This window comes from Saccopteryx leptura, chromosome 2, assembly GCF_036850995.1.
Source record: "Saccopteryx leptura isolate mSacLep1 chromosome 2, mSacLep1_pri_phased_curated, whole genome shotgun sequence".
NCBI lineage: Eukaryota > Metazoa > Chordata > Mammalia > Chiroptera > Emballonuridae > Saccopteryx > Saccopteryx leptura.
Genome location: NC_089504.1, coordinates 383,720,749 through 383,734,530, shown reverse-complemented (window position 1 = coordinate 383,734,530; position 13,782 = coordinate 383,720,749). Strand labels below are relative to the sequence as shown.

The 13,782-nt window shown below is 51.6% G+C and overlaps 1 protein-coding gene across 2 annotated transcripts in view; it reads left to right on the top strand.

The window, feature by feature from the left end:
- Positions 1–8,404: 8,404 nt before the first annotated feature.
- Positions 8,405–13,782, top strand: part of BCR (BCR activator of RhoGEF and GTPase) — a 119,695-nt gene continuing 114,317 nt past the window's right edge. Inside the window, exon 1 of one of the 2 annotated variants that reach the window (XM_066365523.1) lies at positions 8,405–9,925. In XM_066365523.1, coding sequence (XP_066221620.1) covers positions 8,611–9,925 — 1,315 coding nt within the window. In that variant the 5' untranslated portion in view covers positions 8,405–8,610. The remainder of the gene's footprint in view (positions 9,926–13,782) is intronic. The other variant, XM_066365524.1, reaches the window with a different exon arrangement.

Below are 13,782 nucleotides of genomic sequence, written 5' to 3'. Positions count from 1 at the left end.
AACAAGCTCATCTTGTCCCTGCCACTCTGCTCTCATGAAGGCTAGAAGGCAGTCAGGATACTCCCCTGGGACTCCCCGGCTGTAAGGGCCTCTGGAAGGGAGGGGAAGCCATGGATCCATTCAACTCCCATTTCATTAATAACTGAACTCCCATTCATCAATAATTGGTTCTGCAGAAGGTACGTAGAGTTAAGCTGCGGGGGCCTGGGAGAAAAGGCCCACACCCTCACTCATTTGGTGCCCTTGGCCAGGGAAGTTCCACAGAGACCTCCTCCACTCCCCACTGTGGGGCAGGAGCTGAGAGCCGGGAGGAGGTGCCCAGCCCGGCATTGTCCAGCACAGAGCAAGCAAGCAGGACTGAGGAACAGCTTGTATTGATTGCCCCAGTTTTCAGAACTTGCTCGCAGCTCCCTGGGGCTGATAGAAGATGGATGATGGATGGCAAATGACAGATGGGGGTCATGCAGCCACCTCTTCCTTGAAGGGAACCCTCTTCTGGCCTCTGACCCCCAAAGTGGGTGAGGATGAGGGTACAAACAGGACAGGGAAGGAACAAGAAAAGGCCTAGCCTTTCCAGTGGCCTCAAGTAGGTCTTCAGGCACAAAGCCATGGCATCTTTATAATGCCACACCTGACAATCCTCACTGATGACACAGTGGTTGGAAGCAGCACTTTGGGACTCAGGCCAGCTGGACTCATGCCTCTTTTCCAGGTGATGGTTGTGAGGGTGGAAGGAAGTCACCTCTATGGAGCCCCTAGCCCCAGGCTGGGCAGCTGCAAGAGCTGGGTGGATGGGAGCCCTGAACACTGTGTGACTCTAAGTGTCACTGGGCCCATCCACGCAGTGCTTTTGTTTTTTTTTGTTGTTGTTGTTTTTTAATTTTTTTTAATAATTTTTATTTATTCATTTTTTTTTAGAGAGGGGGAGGAGAGAGAGAGAAAGAGAGAGAGAAGGGGGAGGAGCAGGAAGCATCAACTCCCATATGTGCCTTGACCAGGCAAGCCAGGGTTTTGAACCAGCAACCTCAGTGTTTCCAGGTTGACGCTTTATCCACTGCACCACCACAGGTCAGGCAGTGCTTTTGAATGAATTAGAAAAAAGCATCCTTGCAGTTCCTCAAAAAGTTAAACACAAATTGCTATAGGACCCAGAAATGCCATTCCTAGATATTCCCTAAAGAATTAAAAACAGGGACTCAAACAAGTACATGTACACACGTGTTCAGAGCAGCATTATTTGCACGAGCCAAACATCCACTAACATGAATGAATAAACAGAATGTGGGCTATCCAGACTATGGAATATTCTCCAGCTTTAAAAAGGAATGAGTGGCCCTGGCCAGTTGGCTTAGTGGTAGAGCATCGGCCTGGCGTGCGGAAGTCCCGGGTTCGATTCCCGGCCAGGGCACACAGGAGAGGCACCCATCTGCTTCTCTACCCCTCCCCCTCTCCTTCCTCTCTGTCTCTCTCTTCCCCTCCCGCAGCCGAAGCTCCATTGGAGCAAAAGATGGCCCGGGCGCTGGGGATGGCTCCTTGGCCTCTGCCCCAGGCGCTAGAGTGGCTCTGGTCGCAGAGCATCGCCCCCTGGTGGGCGTACCGGGTGGATCCCGGTCGGGTGCATGCGGGAGTCTGTCTGACTGCCTCCCCATTTCCAGCTTCAGAAAAAGACAAATAAATAAATAAAAATAAAAAAAATAAAAAGGAATGAAGTACTGACTCATGCTACTCAATGGTGAACCTTGAGAACAGTATTCCAAGTGAAAGAAGACAGTCACAAAAAGCCACATATTGTAAGATTCCATGAACTATCCAGAACAGGTAAATTCACAGAGAGCAAGTAGATGGGTGGCTGCCAGGGACTGGAGGGAGGGGAAAATAGGAAGTAACTGCTTGACAAGTATGGGGTTTCCTCTAGGGCAATACAAGTATTTTTAACTAGGTATAAGTTATGATTTCACAATGCTGTGAATTGCCAAAATGCCTCTGACTTTTTCACTTTAAAACGATTAATTTTATTTTATGTGAATTTCATCTCAATTTTTAAAAAGCACCCATTCCTCAGTGCATTTGATGTCCATCTGTTAGAAAACTGTGCAATAAACTGATTTTGTAAGAGCAAGACATCTTTATACAATTGCTGTCCCCACCAGGATTCATATCTACCAGATCTAAGCTGGGAATGGTGTCTCCTTTGATGTGTGCCCTGGCGCAGCGCACATCCTGCCCAACTGTAGCGGGCAGCCCTGCTCAGGAAGCCTCCAAGGAGGGCAGGCAGAGGTGTCCAGACCACTTTAAAATGAACAAATGAACATTTGAAGAATAAGTCAGTCCCTTCCTGGTTTCACACGAGTGGAGGCTTCTGATGTCAGATGATACAAAGAACACAGGCTCTGCAGAGGGAAGGCTGGGTTTCCAGTCTGCCCTCAGCCAAAGGGCTGAAGAACCTGGAATAGGTCTTCATGTGTGAAGTGAGGGTAACTCCCTGGGCTAGTGAGAAGATTGAAGAAGATGCTAGGAAAATGCTCAACCTTAACCCTCAGTGAGCTGGACCAGGAGCTGCTTAACTTATCCACAGAGATTTTTTTGTTTTTAATAATAACAGCTCTACTGAGATATAATTCACATATCATACAATCCACCCATTTCAAGTATACAACTGAATGGATTTTAGTATATTCACATGGTTATGCAACCACCACCTCTCTCTTGTTCTAGAACATTTTCAAAAAGAAACTCAGTGACCATTAGCAGTTACTCCCCATTCCTCCCATCCCCCTATTCCCAGGTGGCCACCGGCATACTTTCTATTTCTGTAGATTTGCTTATTATGGACATTTCATGTAAATAGAAACATATTATTAACACATGGCCTTTCGTGGCTCACTTCTTAGCATAATTTTTTCAAGGTTCATCCATATTGCAGTATGTATCTGTACTACATTCCTTTTTTATGGTCAAATAATATTCCACTGTATGAATATACCATTTTCTGTTTATCTATCTGTTGATGGAGGCTTGGGATGTTTCCATCCCCAGGGCATTGGAAGTTCTGCCTTCTATCCAGCGGAGGGTGGTTCTGGGTCCTGGCCTCTCTTTCCTAAAAAGGAAAAGGGCTGCCTTGGGGGTAGAGTTTTACTAGAAGCTGGGTCTGGGCTCATGGACCACTAGGCTGCTGCTGCTGCAGGTGTGTGACCCTCATGGGGCTAGACCCAGAGTCCTTCCAACAGAGGGGCCAGCAGCCGTTAACAGGGACCCTGTCCTGCTCACTGAGTCTGTACCTCTCTGTCATTTCCCTGGCCAGTGCTTTCTCAGTCTCTCTGCCTCTACTTCTCTCCTAGTTCAGCCCTGCCCTTACACAAACACTACCAGTTCACCAACAATACTCACATTTCTGTCTTGGGTCTTGACCACTCCTCAGTCCCCCAGGCCCACACTCTCTCTGCCTGACTCCTCCCTGTAGAGGGGCTATGGGCACCCTGTTTCCCTGACATGGTCAATAATCCTCTGTCTGTCCTGTAGCTGGTCCTCCTCCTTCCCACATCCAACCCATCTGCAAGTCTAGAACAGACCTGTAGTCCAACCCCGTCTCCCCATTGCCTTGCTTCTACTCTCGTCTGGGTCACCAAGGCCATCCCACCTGGACCAGTGTCATGGCCCCAACTGCTTGCCTGATCCCACCCCGCACCTGTCCACACAACAAATCTAAGCCAGTCACTCCACTGCTTACGGCAGCTACTGTGGCCATCTGAATTTAAATTCATTAAAGTTAAATCAAATTAAAAATTCAGTTCAGTTACAGCAGTCACATTTTAGGTGCTCAGGAGCCACATGGGGAAGCTAATGGCTGCTGCATTGTTCACCACAAAGTATAGAACATGTCCAACATGCTGGAAAGTTCTATCAGAATGTGCAGGGTCAGAACCTTCCAGGGGCTTTTCCTTGTGTTTAGAATAAAACCTGAACTTTTTAAAATATACATATTTATTAATTGATTTTAGAGAGACAGAAGAAGGGAGAGAGAGAGAAGCCTTCATTTATTGTTCTACTTTAGTTGTGCATCCACTAGGTCACCTCCCATATGTACCCTGACTGGGAATTGAACCTGTAACCTTGGTATCTTGGAACAATGCTCTAACCTACTGAACTAACTGGCCAGGGCCAAAACCCAAACTTCTAACAACTCTGGAAGGCCCTGCTTCGCCTTTAATGTCACCTTCTGCCACCCACACCAGCCTTATCACCTAACCTAGATGTTCCTTAAACACACCTACAACTTCAAAGTCTTTCTGTCTTTGCCTTTCTATTTCTTGTTCTTAGGACCAGCTCAAATGTTACCTCTCCAGGCAAGCCTTCCCCAGACCTCTGCCTCTCCCTGGGTCCCCTCATGGTACACACACCTCTGCTATGGCTTGGCTCTGCCTGCCTAACCCATTCCTCCTCCACACATGGGCCCTGTCCCAGTACAGCCCAAGCTCTACGTCGATCAGGCATCCCTGATTCGACTTCCCAGTGCAGTGGGACACTCCTGCTTATCAGCAGGGCTGGCAGCCTCTTCCAGACTACTCTTGAGGCGGCTATGAGGAGTCTACTTTTTTTTTTTTTAATAATTTTATTTTTAATGGGGCGACATCAATAAATCAGGATACATATATTCAAAGATAACAACTCCAGGTTATCTTGTCGTTCACTTATGTTGCATACCCATCACCCAAAGTCAGATCGTCCTCTGTCACCTTCTATCTAGTTTTCTTTGTGCCCCTTCCCCTCCCCCTTTCCCTCTCCCTCTCCCTCCTCCCCCCATAACCACCACACTCCTATCAATGTCTCTTAGTTTCACTTTTATGTCCCACCTACGTATGGAATAATGCAGTTCCTGGTTTTTTCTGATTCACTTATTTCACTTCGCATAATGTTATCAAGATCCCACCATTTTGCTGTAAATGATCCGATGTCATCATTTCTTATGGCTGAGTAGTATTCCATAGTGTATATGTGCCACATCTTCTTTATCCAGTCATCTATTGATGGGCTTTTTGGTTGTTTCCATGTCCTGGCCACTGTGAACAATGCTGCAATGAACATGGGGCTGCATGTGTCTTTACGTATCAATGTTTCTGAGTTTTGGGGGTATATACCCAGTAGAGGGATTGCTGGGTCATAAGGTAATTCTATTTTCAGTTTTTTGAAGAACCACCATACTTTCTTCCATAATGGTTGTTCTACTTTACATTCCCACCAACAGTGGATGAGGGTTCCTTTTTCTCCACAGTGAGGAGTCTACTTATCAGTGCCGAGACCAACTGCCACTGGAGGAAAGATACGACCACACACAAGTTAGTTGCAAGAATCACATAGGCAATTTATTATTCACAAATCCTTTTGGCGTGCCTGGGTACAGCTTACGAGGGCCCCATGGGCGTACTCCTCTTGGCTATCCCTTGGTCAGAGCAGCGTGGAGACAGTCACATCAATGTTGGAGTCTGGGCGACTACTGCAGCAGGGGGGCCCCTCAGCTTTAGAACCTTTTCTGACCAACACCTTCTAACAGGAGTCAATCTACAGGATTATCACCTCAAACCACCTTTTTTGGGAGTTCCTCACAGGGAGCCCTTTTTATGTTAATCTACTGAAATGTTACATTAAGCCACTTTTAAGATGTTCCTAGGGAAGATTCTTATTTATGTTAATTTACAGAGTTATGACATCAAGCCACTTCTTAACTATGTATAACTTCACACACACACTAACTGGGCCCTGCTCCAAAGTCAGAGTCTGTTTATTACATCTGCACACACTATATTAATTCCTATCTAGATGGCATAACTTTATAAATTTTCTTAATTAATTTTAATATTATATTTTATTACTTTTATATATCTTCCATATTTTTTATATTTCTATATATTTAATTACTATTACATTATGTTACTACAATATGCCCCTCTCTCCCTAGGCTGTGTGCTCCTCAGGGCCACACACATCAGATTCCTCGTTCACTGGCATTGGCTAATGTGCTGAGCACTGGGCAGTCATGGGTAACAAGACAGGAAGATCTCTGTACCCCGGAGTGTAGATCTAGCTGGGGACAATTAGCAAACAGGGAATTAGAGTGTTCTGTGTCTGCACCCCACATTCTTCCTTCCTGCTCCCTTCCTCAGGAAAGATGGATGATAAGGAAGCTTTGCAGGAAAGGAGCAGAGCCCCAGGGTGGGACTGCCCTCAGAGAAGGGGCCAAGGATGGGAGAAGTGTCCTTGGGGTCAGAAGAAACTCTCTCACGGGGAGATAGCCACTACATTGTGTCCTTGTACTCAACAACAAGCCATTTGGGAAGAGAACAGAGCCTGAAAACCCAAACTATAGATCTTTAGGGTTTGTGAATTAGGTTTGTTTTATGTCTACAATATGTAAGGTGGGGCTAAGTTGGGGCCTATAAACCAGAGAAAGGGACACCTCACTGATAGATTAAGTACCCCCTGCAATTATTCTTTTTATTCCCCAGGCGGTAATTATGTCCCTGATGAGCCCACAATTCTGCTTGGAAACTGAGGGACTGTTTTAGCAAGAGAAAAAAATAGTTTATGGTTTTCAGATTCTCTCTATTGATAGCCAGGGAACGGGGTTCTAAGTCTGCCTGACCCACTTGCTGGGAGACCTGAGCAGGCCATCCTATGAAGGCAGCTAATATTGATCATGAGCCCTGGTGTGCCATATTCTGTGAGGTCAGGATTTACTATACCCATTTTAAAGAATAGGTCACTGATGATGTGAGAACTGCTGCAAAGATTCCTGCCTTCCCATGTACGGCCCTACAGGCAGTAAGGTAGAGAGGCCTGCAGAGGGCAGCAGTGAGCTGTGCCTGGAAGTATCTGCAAGTCCCACCCCAAGGGTTTTCCGTGACATTCCCAGGGCACCAACGTTAACAAGCAACGGAAGGAATACCACATGCCATATAGAAATGTGTTTTATGTTTGTATCAACTGAATGCTTTACATGCAGTGCACATAGGATTTTACATATGAGGACAAAACAGGCTCAGACAAGAGAAGGGGGACTGCCTTGGTCATGATCCTGAAGTGGGGAAGACCTGAACCCTAGACAGGCAGCACCACCCCTGGCCCTGGGTTCTGTTCCTCTGGATTAGAAGTCAGAGCATCTCACCTGGGTGGCACTAGATCTGGGGGGAGGGCAAGATAATCCCTCACATCCACGCAGGGACAACATCCTCAGAGGCAGGTAGCTTTGTTCTCATTTCAACGCCCAAGAAAATGAGGCACAGAGAGGAAGAGGTGGTTAGGATTCACGCCCAGTTCTCTGCTCGACAAATCCTGGGTTATGTTTTTTTTCTCCCCTCACTGGGAAAGCTGGTTTGTATATTTTCATTTTGGCCCATCCCTACATTGTGCTCTTTGCCGTTTGTCTAAAATCTCTAGGCATCCCTGGGATAGGAGAAAAGATTGCTTCACTGCTTACCTGGGCTGTCCTGTTTTAGGCCCAGATCTGCTGGTCACAGTGGACGCTGGCATCTCCTTTAGAGGGAGACTAAACAGATAAGTTCTGAGTCAGGCAATTCGGCAAAAACTACACTGGCCTCTGGAGCTCAGGTGAGATCAGGGGGAAAACATCCTGAACAGGACAACAGGCAGGGTAGACGTGAACGCTGAGTCTCCTGGGGCAGATATTCCTATTACCTCTGGGGCAATTCCCTGTGGCAGTTGTTGCTTCATGACCCACCCCAGGTCCACATCGCTGGATCCCCACTAGCACACTGGGGCTGCTGGCATTGGCGGCCCAGCCCGGCCCTTCCGGCCTCGCTGGACGACCTGCCCCCCTCCTGCTCCACCCTGACGTTGCTGTGTGCCCCAGGACGTGGAAAAATGAGGATCCAGGCATTCCTGCCCCAGGTGTACAGAAGGGCCTCTGCGTTGGACTGCAGGGTTCGCCGCTGGGGCCTCAGTTTCCAATCAAGCGCTGAGACGAGGGAGGGCAGTGGCTCGGTGTGGGAGCGGCCTCCCAGCGGCACCTACCCTCTCTCAACGCCCCTCCCCAGGCGCCAGCGGCGCGGCCCCTTTAAGAGGCCAGCCGGGCTCCGTCAGCCGCCGCGGCCACCGCCCCCCGGCCCTCCCCTTCCTGCGGCGCCGAGTGCGGGCCGGGCGGGAGTGTGGCCAGAACGGGCCGGGCCGAGCGCAGCGCCCGGGGAGGCGGTGGCAGCTTGGACGCGGGCGGCGAAGAGGCGAGAGGAGAGGAGCGCGCAAGCGGCAGCCATAGACTAGCGGAGGCCGGCCGAGCGGTGGGCAGCTTCTGTCCCGCCTGCGCGGAGCAGCCCCGCACACAATAGCAAAGCGCGCAGCTCGCGCTCGCTACCCCCGCCCTCGCGCGTGCCCGCCCCCCCCCCGGCGCGCCCAGTCCCGAGCCCGCGCCACCCGGGGAACTGAGCCACCGCCTCACCTGCCGCCCGGGAGGAGGTGGGCATTGTTCGTGGGTCGCCACCACCGCCGCGCGGGGCCATGGGGGCCGCCGGGCGCCCCGGGCCGGGCCTGGCGAGGCCGCCGCGCCGCCGCTGAGGCGGGCCCCACGAGTAGCCGGGCGGCGCAGGTGAGACCAGTCGCGCCATGGTGGATCCGGTGGGCTTCGCCGAGGCGTGGAAGGCGCAGTTCCCGGACTCGGAGCCGCCGCGCATGGAGCTGCGCTCTGTGGGTGACATCGAGCAGGAGCTGGAACGCTGCAAGGCCTCCATCCGGCGTCTGGAGCAGGAGGTGAACCAGGAGCGCTTCCGTATGATCTACCTGCAGACGCTGCTGGCCAAGGAGAAGAAAAGCTACGACCGGCAGCGCTGGGGCTTCCGGCGCGCGGCGCAGCCCCCCGACGGCGCCGCTGAGCCCCGTGCGTCCGCGCCGCGCCCGCCGCCCGCGCCCGCCGACGGCGCCGACCCTCCGCCCGCGGAGGAGCCCGAGGCCCGGCCGGACGGAGAGGGGTCCCCGAGCAAGGCCAGGCCTGCCCCCGCCCGCAGGTCTGGGGCCTCTGCACCTGCCGACCGGGATGACCGGGGCCCCCCCACCAGCGTGGCAGCGCTTAGGTCTAACTTCGAGAGGATCCGCAAGGGGGGCCAAGGCCAGCCCGGAGCGCCCGACGCCGAGAAGCCTTTCTATGTGAACGTCGAGTTTCACCATGAGCGCGGCCTGGTGAAGGTCAACGACAAAGAGGTGTCAGACCGGATCAGCTCCCTGGGCAGCCAGGCCATGCAGATGGAGCGCAAGAAGTCCCAGCACGGCACCGGTCCGGGCCTGGGAGATGTGCCTAGGCCTTCTTATCGGGGGCGCTCCTCGGAGAGCAGCTGCGGCCTCGACGGCGACTATGAGGACGCTGAGCTGAACCCCCGCTTCCTGAAGGACAACCTGATTAACACCAATGGCGGCAGCAGGCCCCCATGGCCTCCCCTGGAGTACCAACCCTACCAGAGCATCTATGTGGGGGGCATGATGGTGGAAGGGGAAGGCAAAGGCCCGCTCCAGCGCAGCCAGAGCACCTCGGAGCAAGAGAAGCGCCTTACTTGGCCCCGCCGATCCTACTCCCCTCGGAGCTTTGAGGATAGTGGAGGCGGCTATACCCCGGACTGTAGCTCCAATGAGAACCTCACCTCCAGCGAGGAGGACTTCTCCTCGGGCCAGTCCAGCCGCGTGTCCCCGAGCCCCACCACCTACCGCATGTTCCGGGACAAGAGCCGCTCGCCCTCACAGAACTCACAGCAGTCCTTCGACAGCAGCAGTCCCCCCACGCCGCAGTGCCAGAAAAGGCACCAGCAGTGCCAGGTCGTGGTGTCAGAGGCCACCATCGTGGGAGTCCGCAAGACAGGGCAGATCTGGCCCAGTGATGGGGACAGCTTGTCGAGCAGGCTGCCTCAGGACAGCACCTTCCATGGAGACACAGGTAGGTACCTCCTCCAGCTAGGTGGGCACACCTGCATTGTGACTTGTGACTAGAAACCTTTGAGCCAGAAGGAGGGAATAGAAGAGGGGATGTTGGAGGGGGATGAATAGGGAGATACTTTGGGGGGCAAATTTCTGGTACTGTTGTGGACAGGAAGGATTCCTGCTCACCCAGCGCCTGGACAAACTATCGCTGCCTTCTTCCTGAGTGCAGGTTCCCAAGTGTTTGGAATGGGATTGGCTTGTGGGTGGAGGGTGTGTGTGTGTGGCATGATAGGAGGCTTACTCATTTGGTTCTAAAGTGTGTGTTGCTTATGGATGGGGACCAAGATGCTCCGGGCAGTCATCTCCTTGTTCTCTGATCCCTCCACGCTAGGCAATGGGGATAGTACAAAGAGGGGTCATCTCTTCCACCTAGATCGGATGCTTTTACCAAGGATTGGTCTGTGTTTTGGGCATTGCCTGCCCTTCCTGTCCTGGAAGAGTTATATGACACATTTGGGGAACTCAAGATACACTAGCTACTCCCACGTCATAGAAGCGTCAGGTTTGCTTGGTAGCCAGCATCCCAAACGCAAGTCACAGCAGGTGAAAATACAAATTAGAAGGAAGTCAAGTGACAGGTATTTCTGACTTAGTGGGCCACCAAAAATCAATGGGGTACAGTTTTTATCCATGGCTGAACCAGAGCTACACCTGTTCTGATCTGCCTGGCTTTGATGGGAGACTTCACCAGTCTTTAATCACCCATAGGCTCCACTGTGCATCTCACCCCAGCTTTATTTTCTGATCTCTCATTGGGCTCCTGCCTCATTGTCCCAAGGACGAGTGCCCACTGGGGCTCATATTAGGCTCCCAATCTATGGTTCAGTCCTGACCCTGAGATAAACCTATGGGATTGTGTATATAACTTCTGGACTGTGTACAAATACCATTGGCATTGAGGCGATCACACTGAGTTTTGAGGTCCAGGCTCAGTTTGTAATGGGGGTACGGAGAAGGTGGCTGTTTGGGTGGGTAGATGTGGGAGTTAGGTGGGACAAGGAGAAGTGTGAGGCTGTCAGGACTCTCCGGGAGTCCTGGTCCCTATTGGGCTGATCCAGTCTTCCACTTCATTGATTTTCCTTTTTCTGCTGATGGAGTTGTATGTGCTTCATTCCTCAGAATCCTCTTGAAACAAGTGAGGCTATTTTTGGCTCTCTGAGCAGCCTTCTTGTGATCAGCACTCTGTTCTGTTTGTTTTAGGTACATCCAGTTGATGTTTTTACATTTGCAGCTGGGGGGTGGCTGTTGCGTGCTGCTCGGACCTGTGGCCTGGCCCAGAAGCCCCCGAAGTCCTTCATTGAGGGGGTGGAAGGCTGTCGTGTTTAGAAACCTGCTTTGCGGACAGATCAGCTCTTCCGGGTCTGAAGGATTGCCCTGTGGTCACTGGGCACCAGCCTTGTCTGGCCAGCTGTTGGCTGAGCAAGCTAGCTTGAACTGGCTGGGGCACTGTGGTGCAGAAGAACGTTATTAACAAAGAAAATTTCCGATCTGCAATCTGAAACAACATGCTGTTGTTGGTAGAGAATTCTGAGTTTCCAGAACGTGAGTTCCACTTGGATGGAGTATGTTTCATTGGGCCTTCTCAGAAGCCCTCTCCCCACTCTCCATGGCTCCTCGGGTCTGCCTCTGAGACCTTGGCCCCGTGTGTTACACAGGGTAGGTTATCAGGGTAGTATCAGTTAATTATCAGTTAATTTTACAACTTGTACTTGACTTTCTGGATTCTTCTCTGAATGTCCTCAAGTTCCCACATTCTCTCTCTTGTTAGGTTTTTTTAAACTGGTTGTTTTAGCTCTGGGAGCCTTTAAACTCTGCACCCAGCACTCTCCTCTGAGGTTGGGGGCTGGCGGGGAATGAGGGATTTTTCTGTGCTTCAGCCATCTGCCTCTGCCCCAGCTGTTTACTGATGTTCTTTAGATGTGCCTCTGAAAAGGGACAATGAGTAAAATGACAGTGTGGGGTGGGTGCAGAAGTCACCCTAATTCTTTGCAGCAGCAGACTTAGGGGCCTGGATCCAAAAGCTTCAGAATCCCTTCGGATAAGTGGGTCCTCATATTTCTGAGCTGAGGGCCTCTGGTGTTTGAGAGAAGGAGCTGAAATGACCACAAGCCCCACTGGGTGCCAGGCATGGTTACAGTGTGCTCCATGTAGGGTATCTCTAGGGTTTTTACATCACCCTGTGGTGGGGCTGCCCATCCAGAGGTAAGGATGCAACCAGGAAATGGCAGAGCTGGAACTTGGGACCTCTGTGGGAATGCAGAGCTGTTCCTTCTAGAATGTAGTGGTCTTAGGGTGTTCTTCCCACTGCCCTACCCTGCTCCTGAAAAGCTTGACTGGGTTGGTCCAGGGCATGGGTCAATGACAGCTATGAGCTCTACTATGTACCAGCTCTTCCCTTTGTACTGTGTGGTCTACATAGAAGGAGAGAGTGGTCCTGGCCATCTGGGAGCTTACAAGGCAGTGGGAGAGAGGAGCTCTCACATCAGAGGAATGATATCAGGGCAACCTGCACAGCACTGGAGAGGGGCCTTGCCCATCAGTACAGTCTAGCAGTAGAGGGGGTAGCTGTCTGCTGCGAGGAGCAGTGGCACAAAGGCTCAGGGACACCCATTTCTGCCCTCTGTGCCTCTGGACTGTGTGCTTTTCTTTTTTTCTTTCTTTCTTTTTTTTTTTTCTGAAGCTGGAAACGGGGAGGCAGTCAGACAGACTCCCTCATGCGCCCGACCGGGATGCACCCGGCACGCCCACCAGGGGGCGATGCTCTGCCCATCTGGGGCGTTGCTCTGTCGCGACCAGAGCCACTCTAGCGCCTGGGGCAGAGGCCAAGGAGCCATCCCCAGCGCCCGGGCTGTCTTTTGCTTCAATGGAGCCTCTGCTGCCGGAGGGGAAGAGAGAGACAGAGAGGAAGGAGAGGGGGAGGGGTGGAGAAGCAGATGGGCGCCTCTCCTGTGTGCCCTGGCTGGGAATCGAACCTGGGACTTCCACACGCCAGGCAGACGCTCTACCGCTGAGCTAACCGGCCAGGGCTGGACTCTGTGCTTTTCTTGTGGTGAAATATATATAGCATAAAATTCACCATCTGAACCCGTTTTAGCCATTTTACTTGCAAAGTTAGTGGATTTAAGTGTATTCATATTGTTGTGCTACCATCTCCAGAACTGTCTTCATGCAACATTGAAATTTTATACCTACTGAACAACAGCTCCCCACTTCCCAACCCTCAGCCCCTGGCAACAACCACTCTGCTTTCTGTTGCTATGATTTGATTGTTCTGTATACTTTGTACAAGTGCAGTCACAGTATTTGTGCTTTGTGTCTGGCATAATGACCCCGAGTTTCATCCATGTGGTAGCACAGACTGTGCATTCTGAAGGCGGGGGTCCCCAGCTGCTTCCAGGGCTCCTGTGGAACCTTAACCAGAGCCAGACACACAGCACATGCTGGAAGGTTCCTCCTTCTCATAGCTGTGGGGTCGGCACTGGGAAGTTGGGAAGGTCAGCTTGTCTTTGGAAAGTGTCTTTAGAGTTGCACCTGTCTCTTCCTCACTCCATCCCTGTCCTTTAACTCCCCCCCTGAAGGAATTGGCAAACCCTGTCGTGAGAGAGGTGGCCAGCAGACCCAAGGACCTTCCCTTTTCTAGTCCTTTTTCAGTGTAAAGAATTCCTAATCTGAACACCCAGCCCTGGGTGCCCCTCTGCCCTTTTCCAAGCATCCGTTGTGGGATGTGACTGCAGATCTCACGTTTCTTCGTGGTCTCTCATGTGAGAGGCTACCCTGTGTTTTCACATTGATTAAGCAGCTTAATTTGCCCTT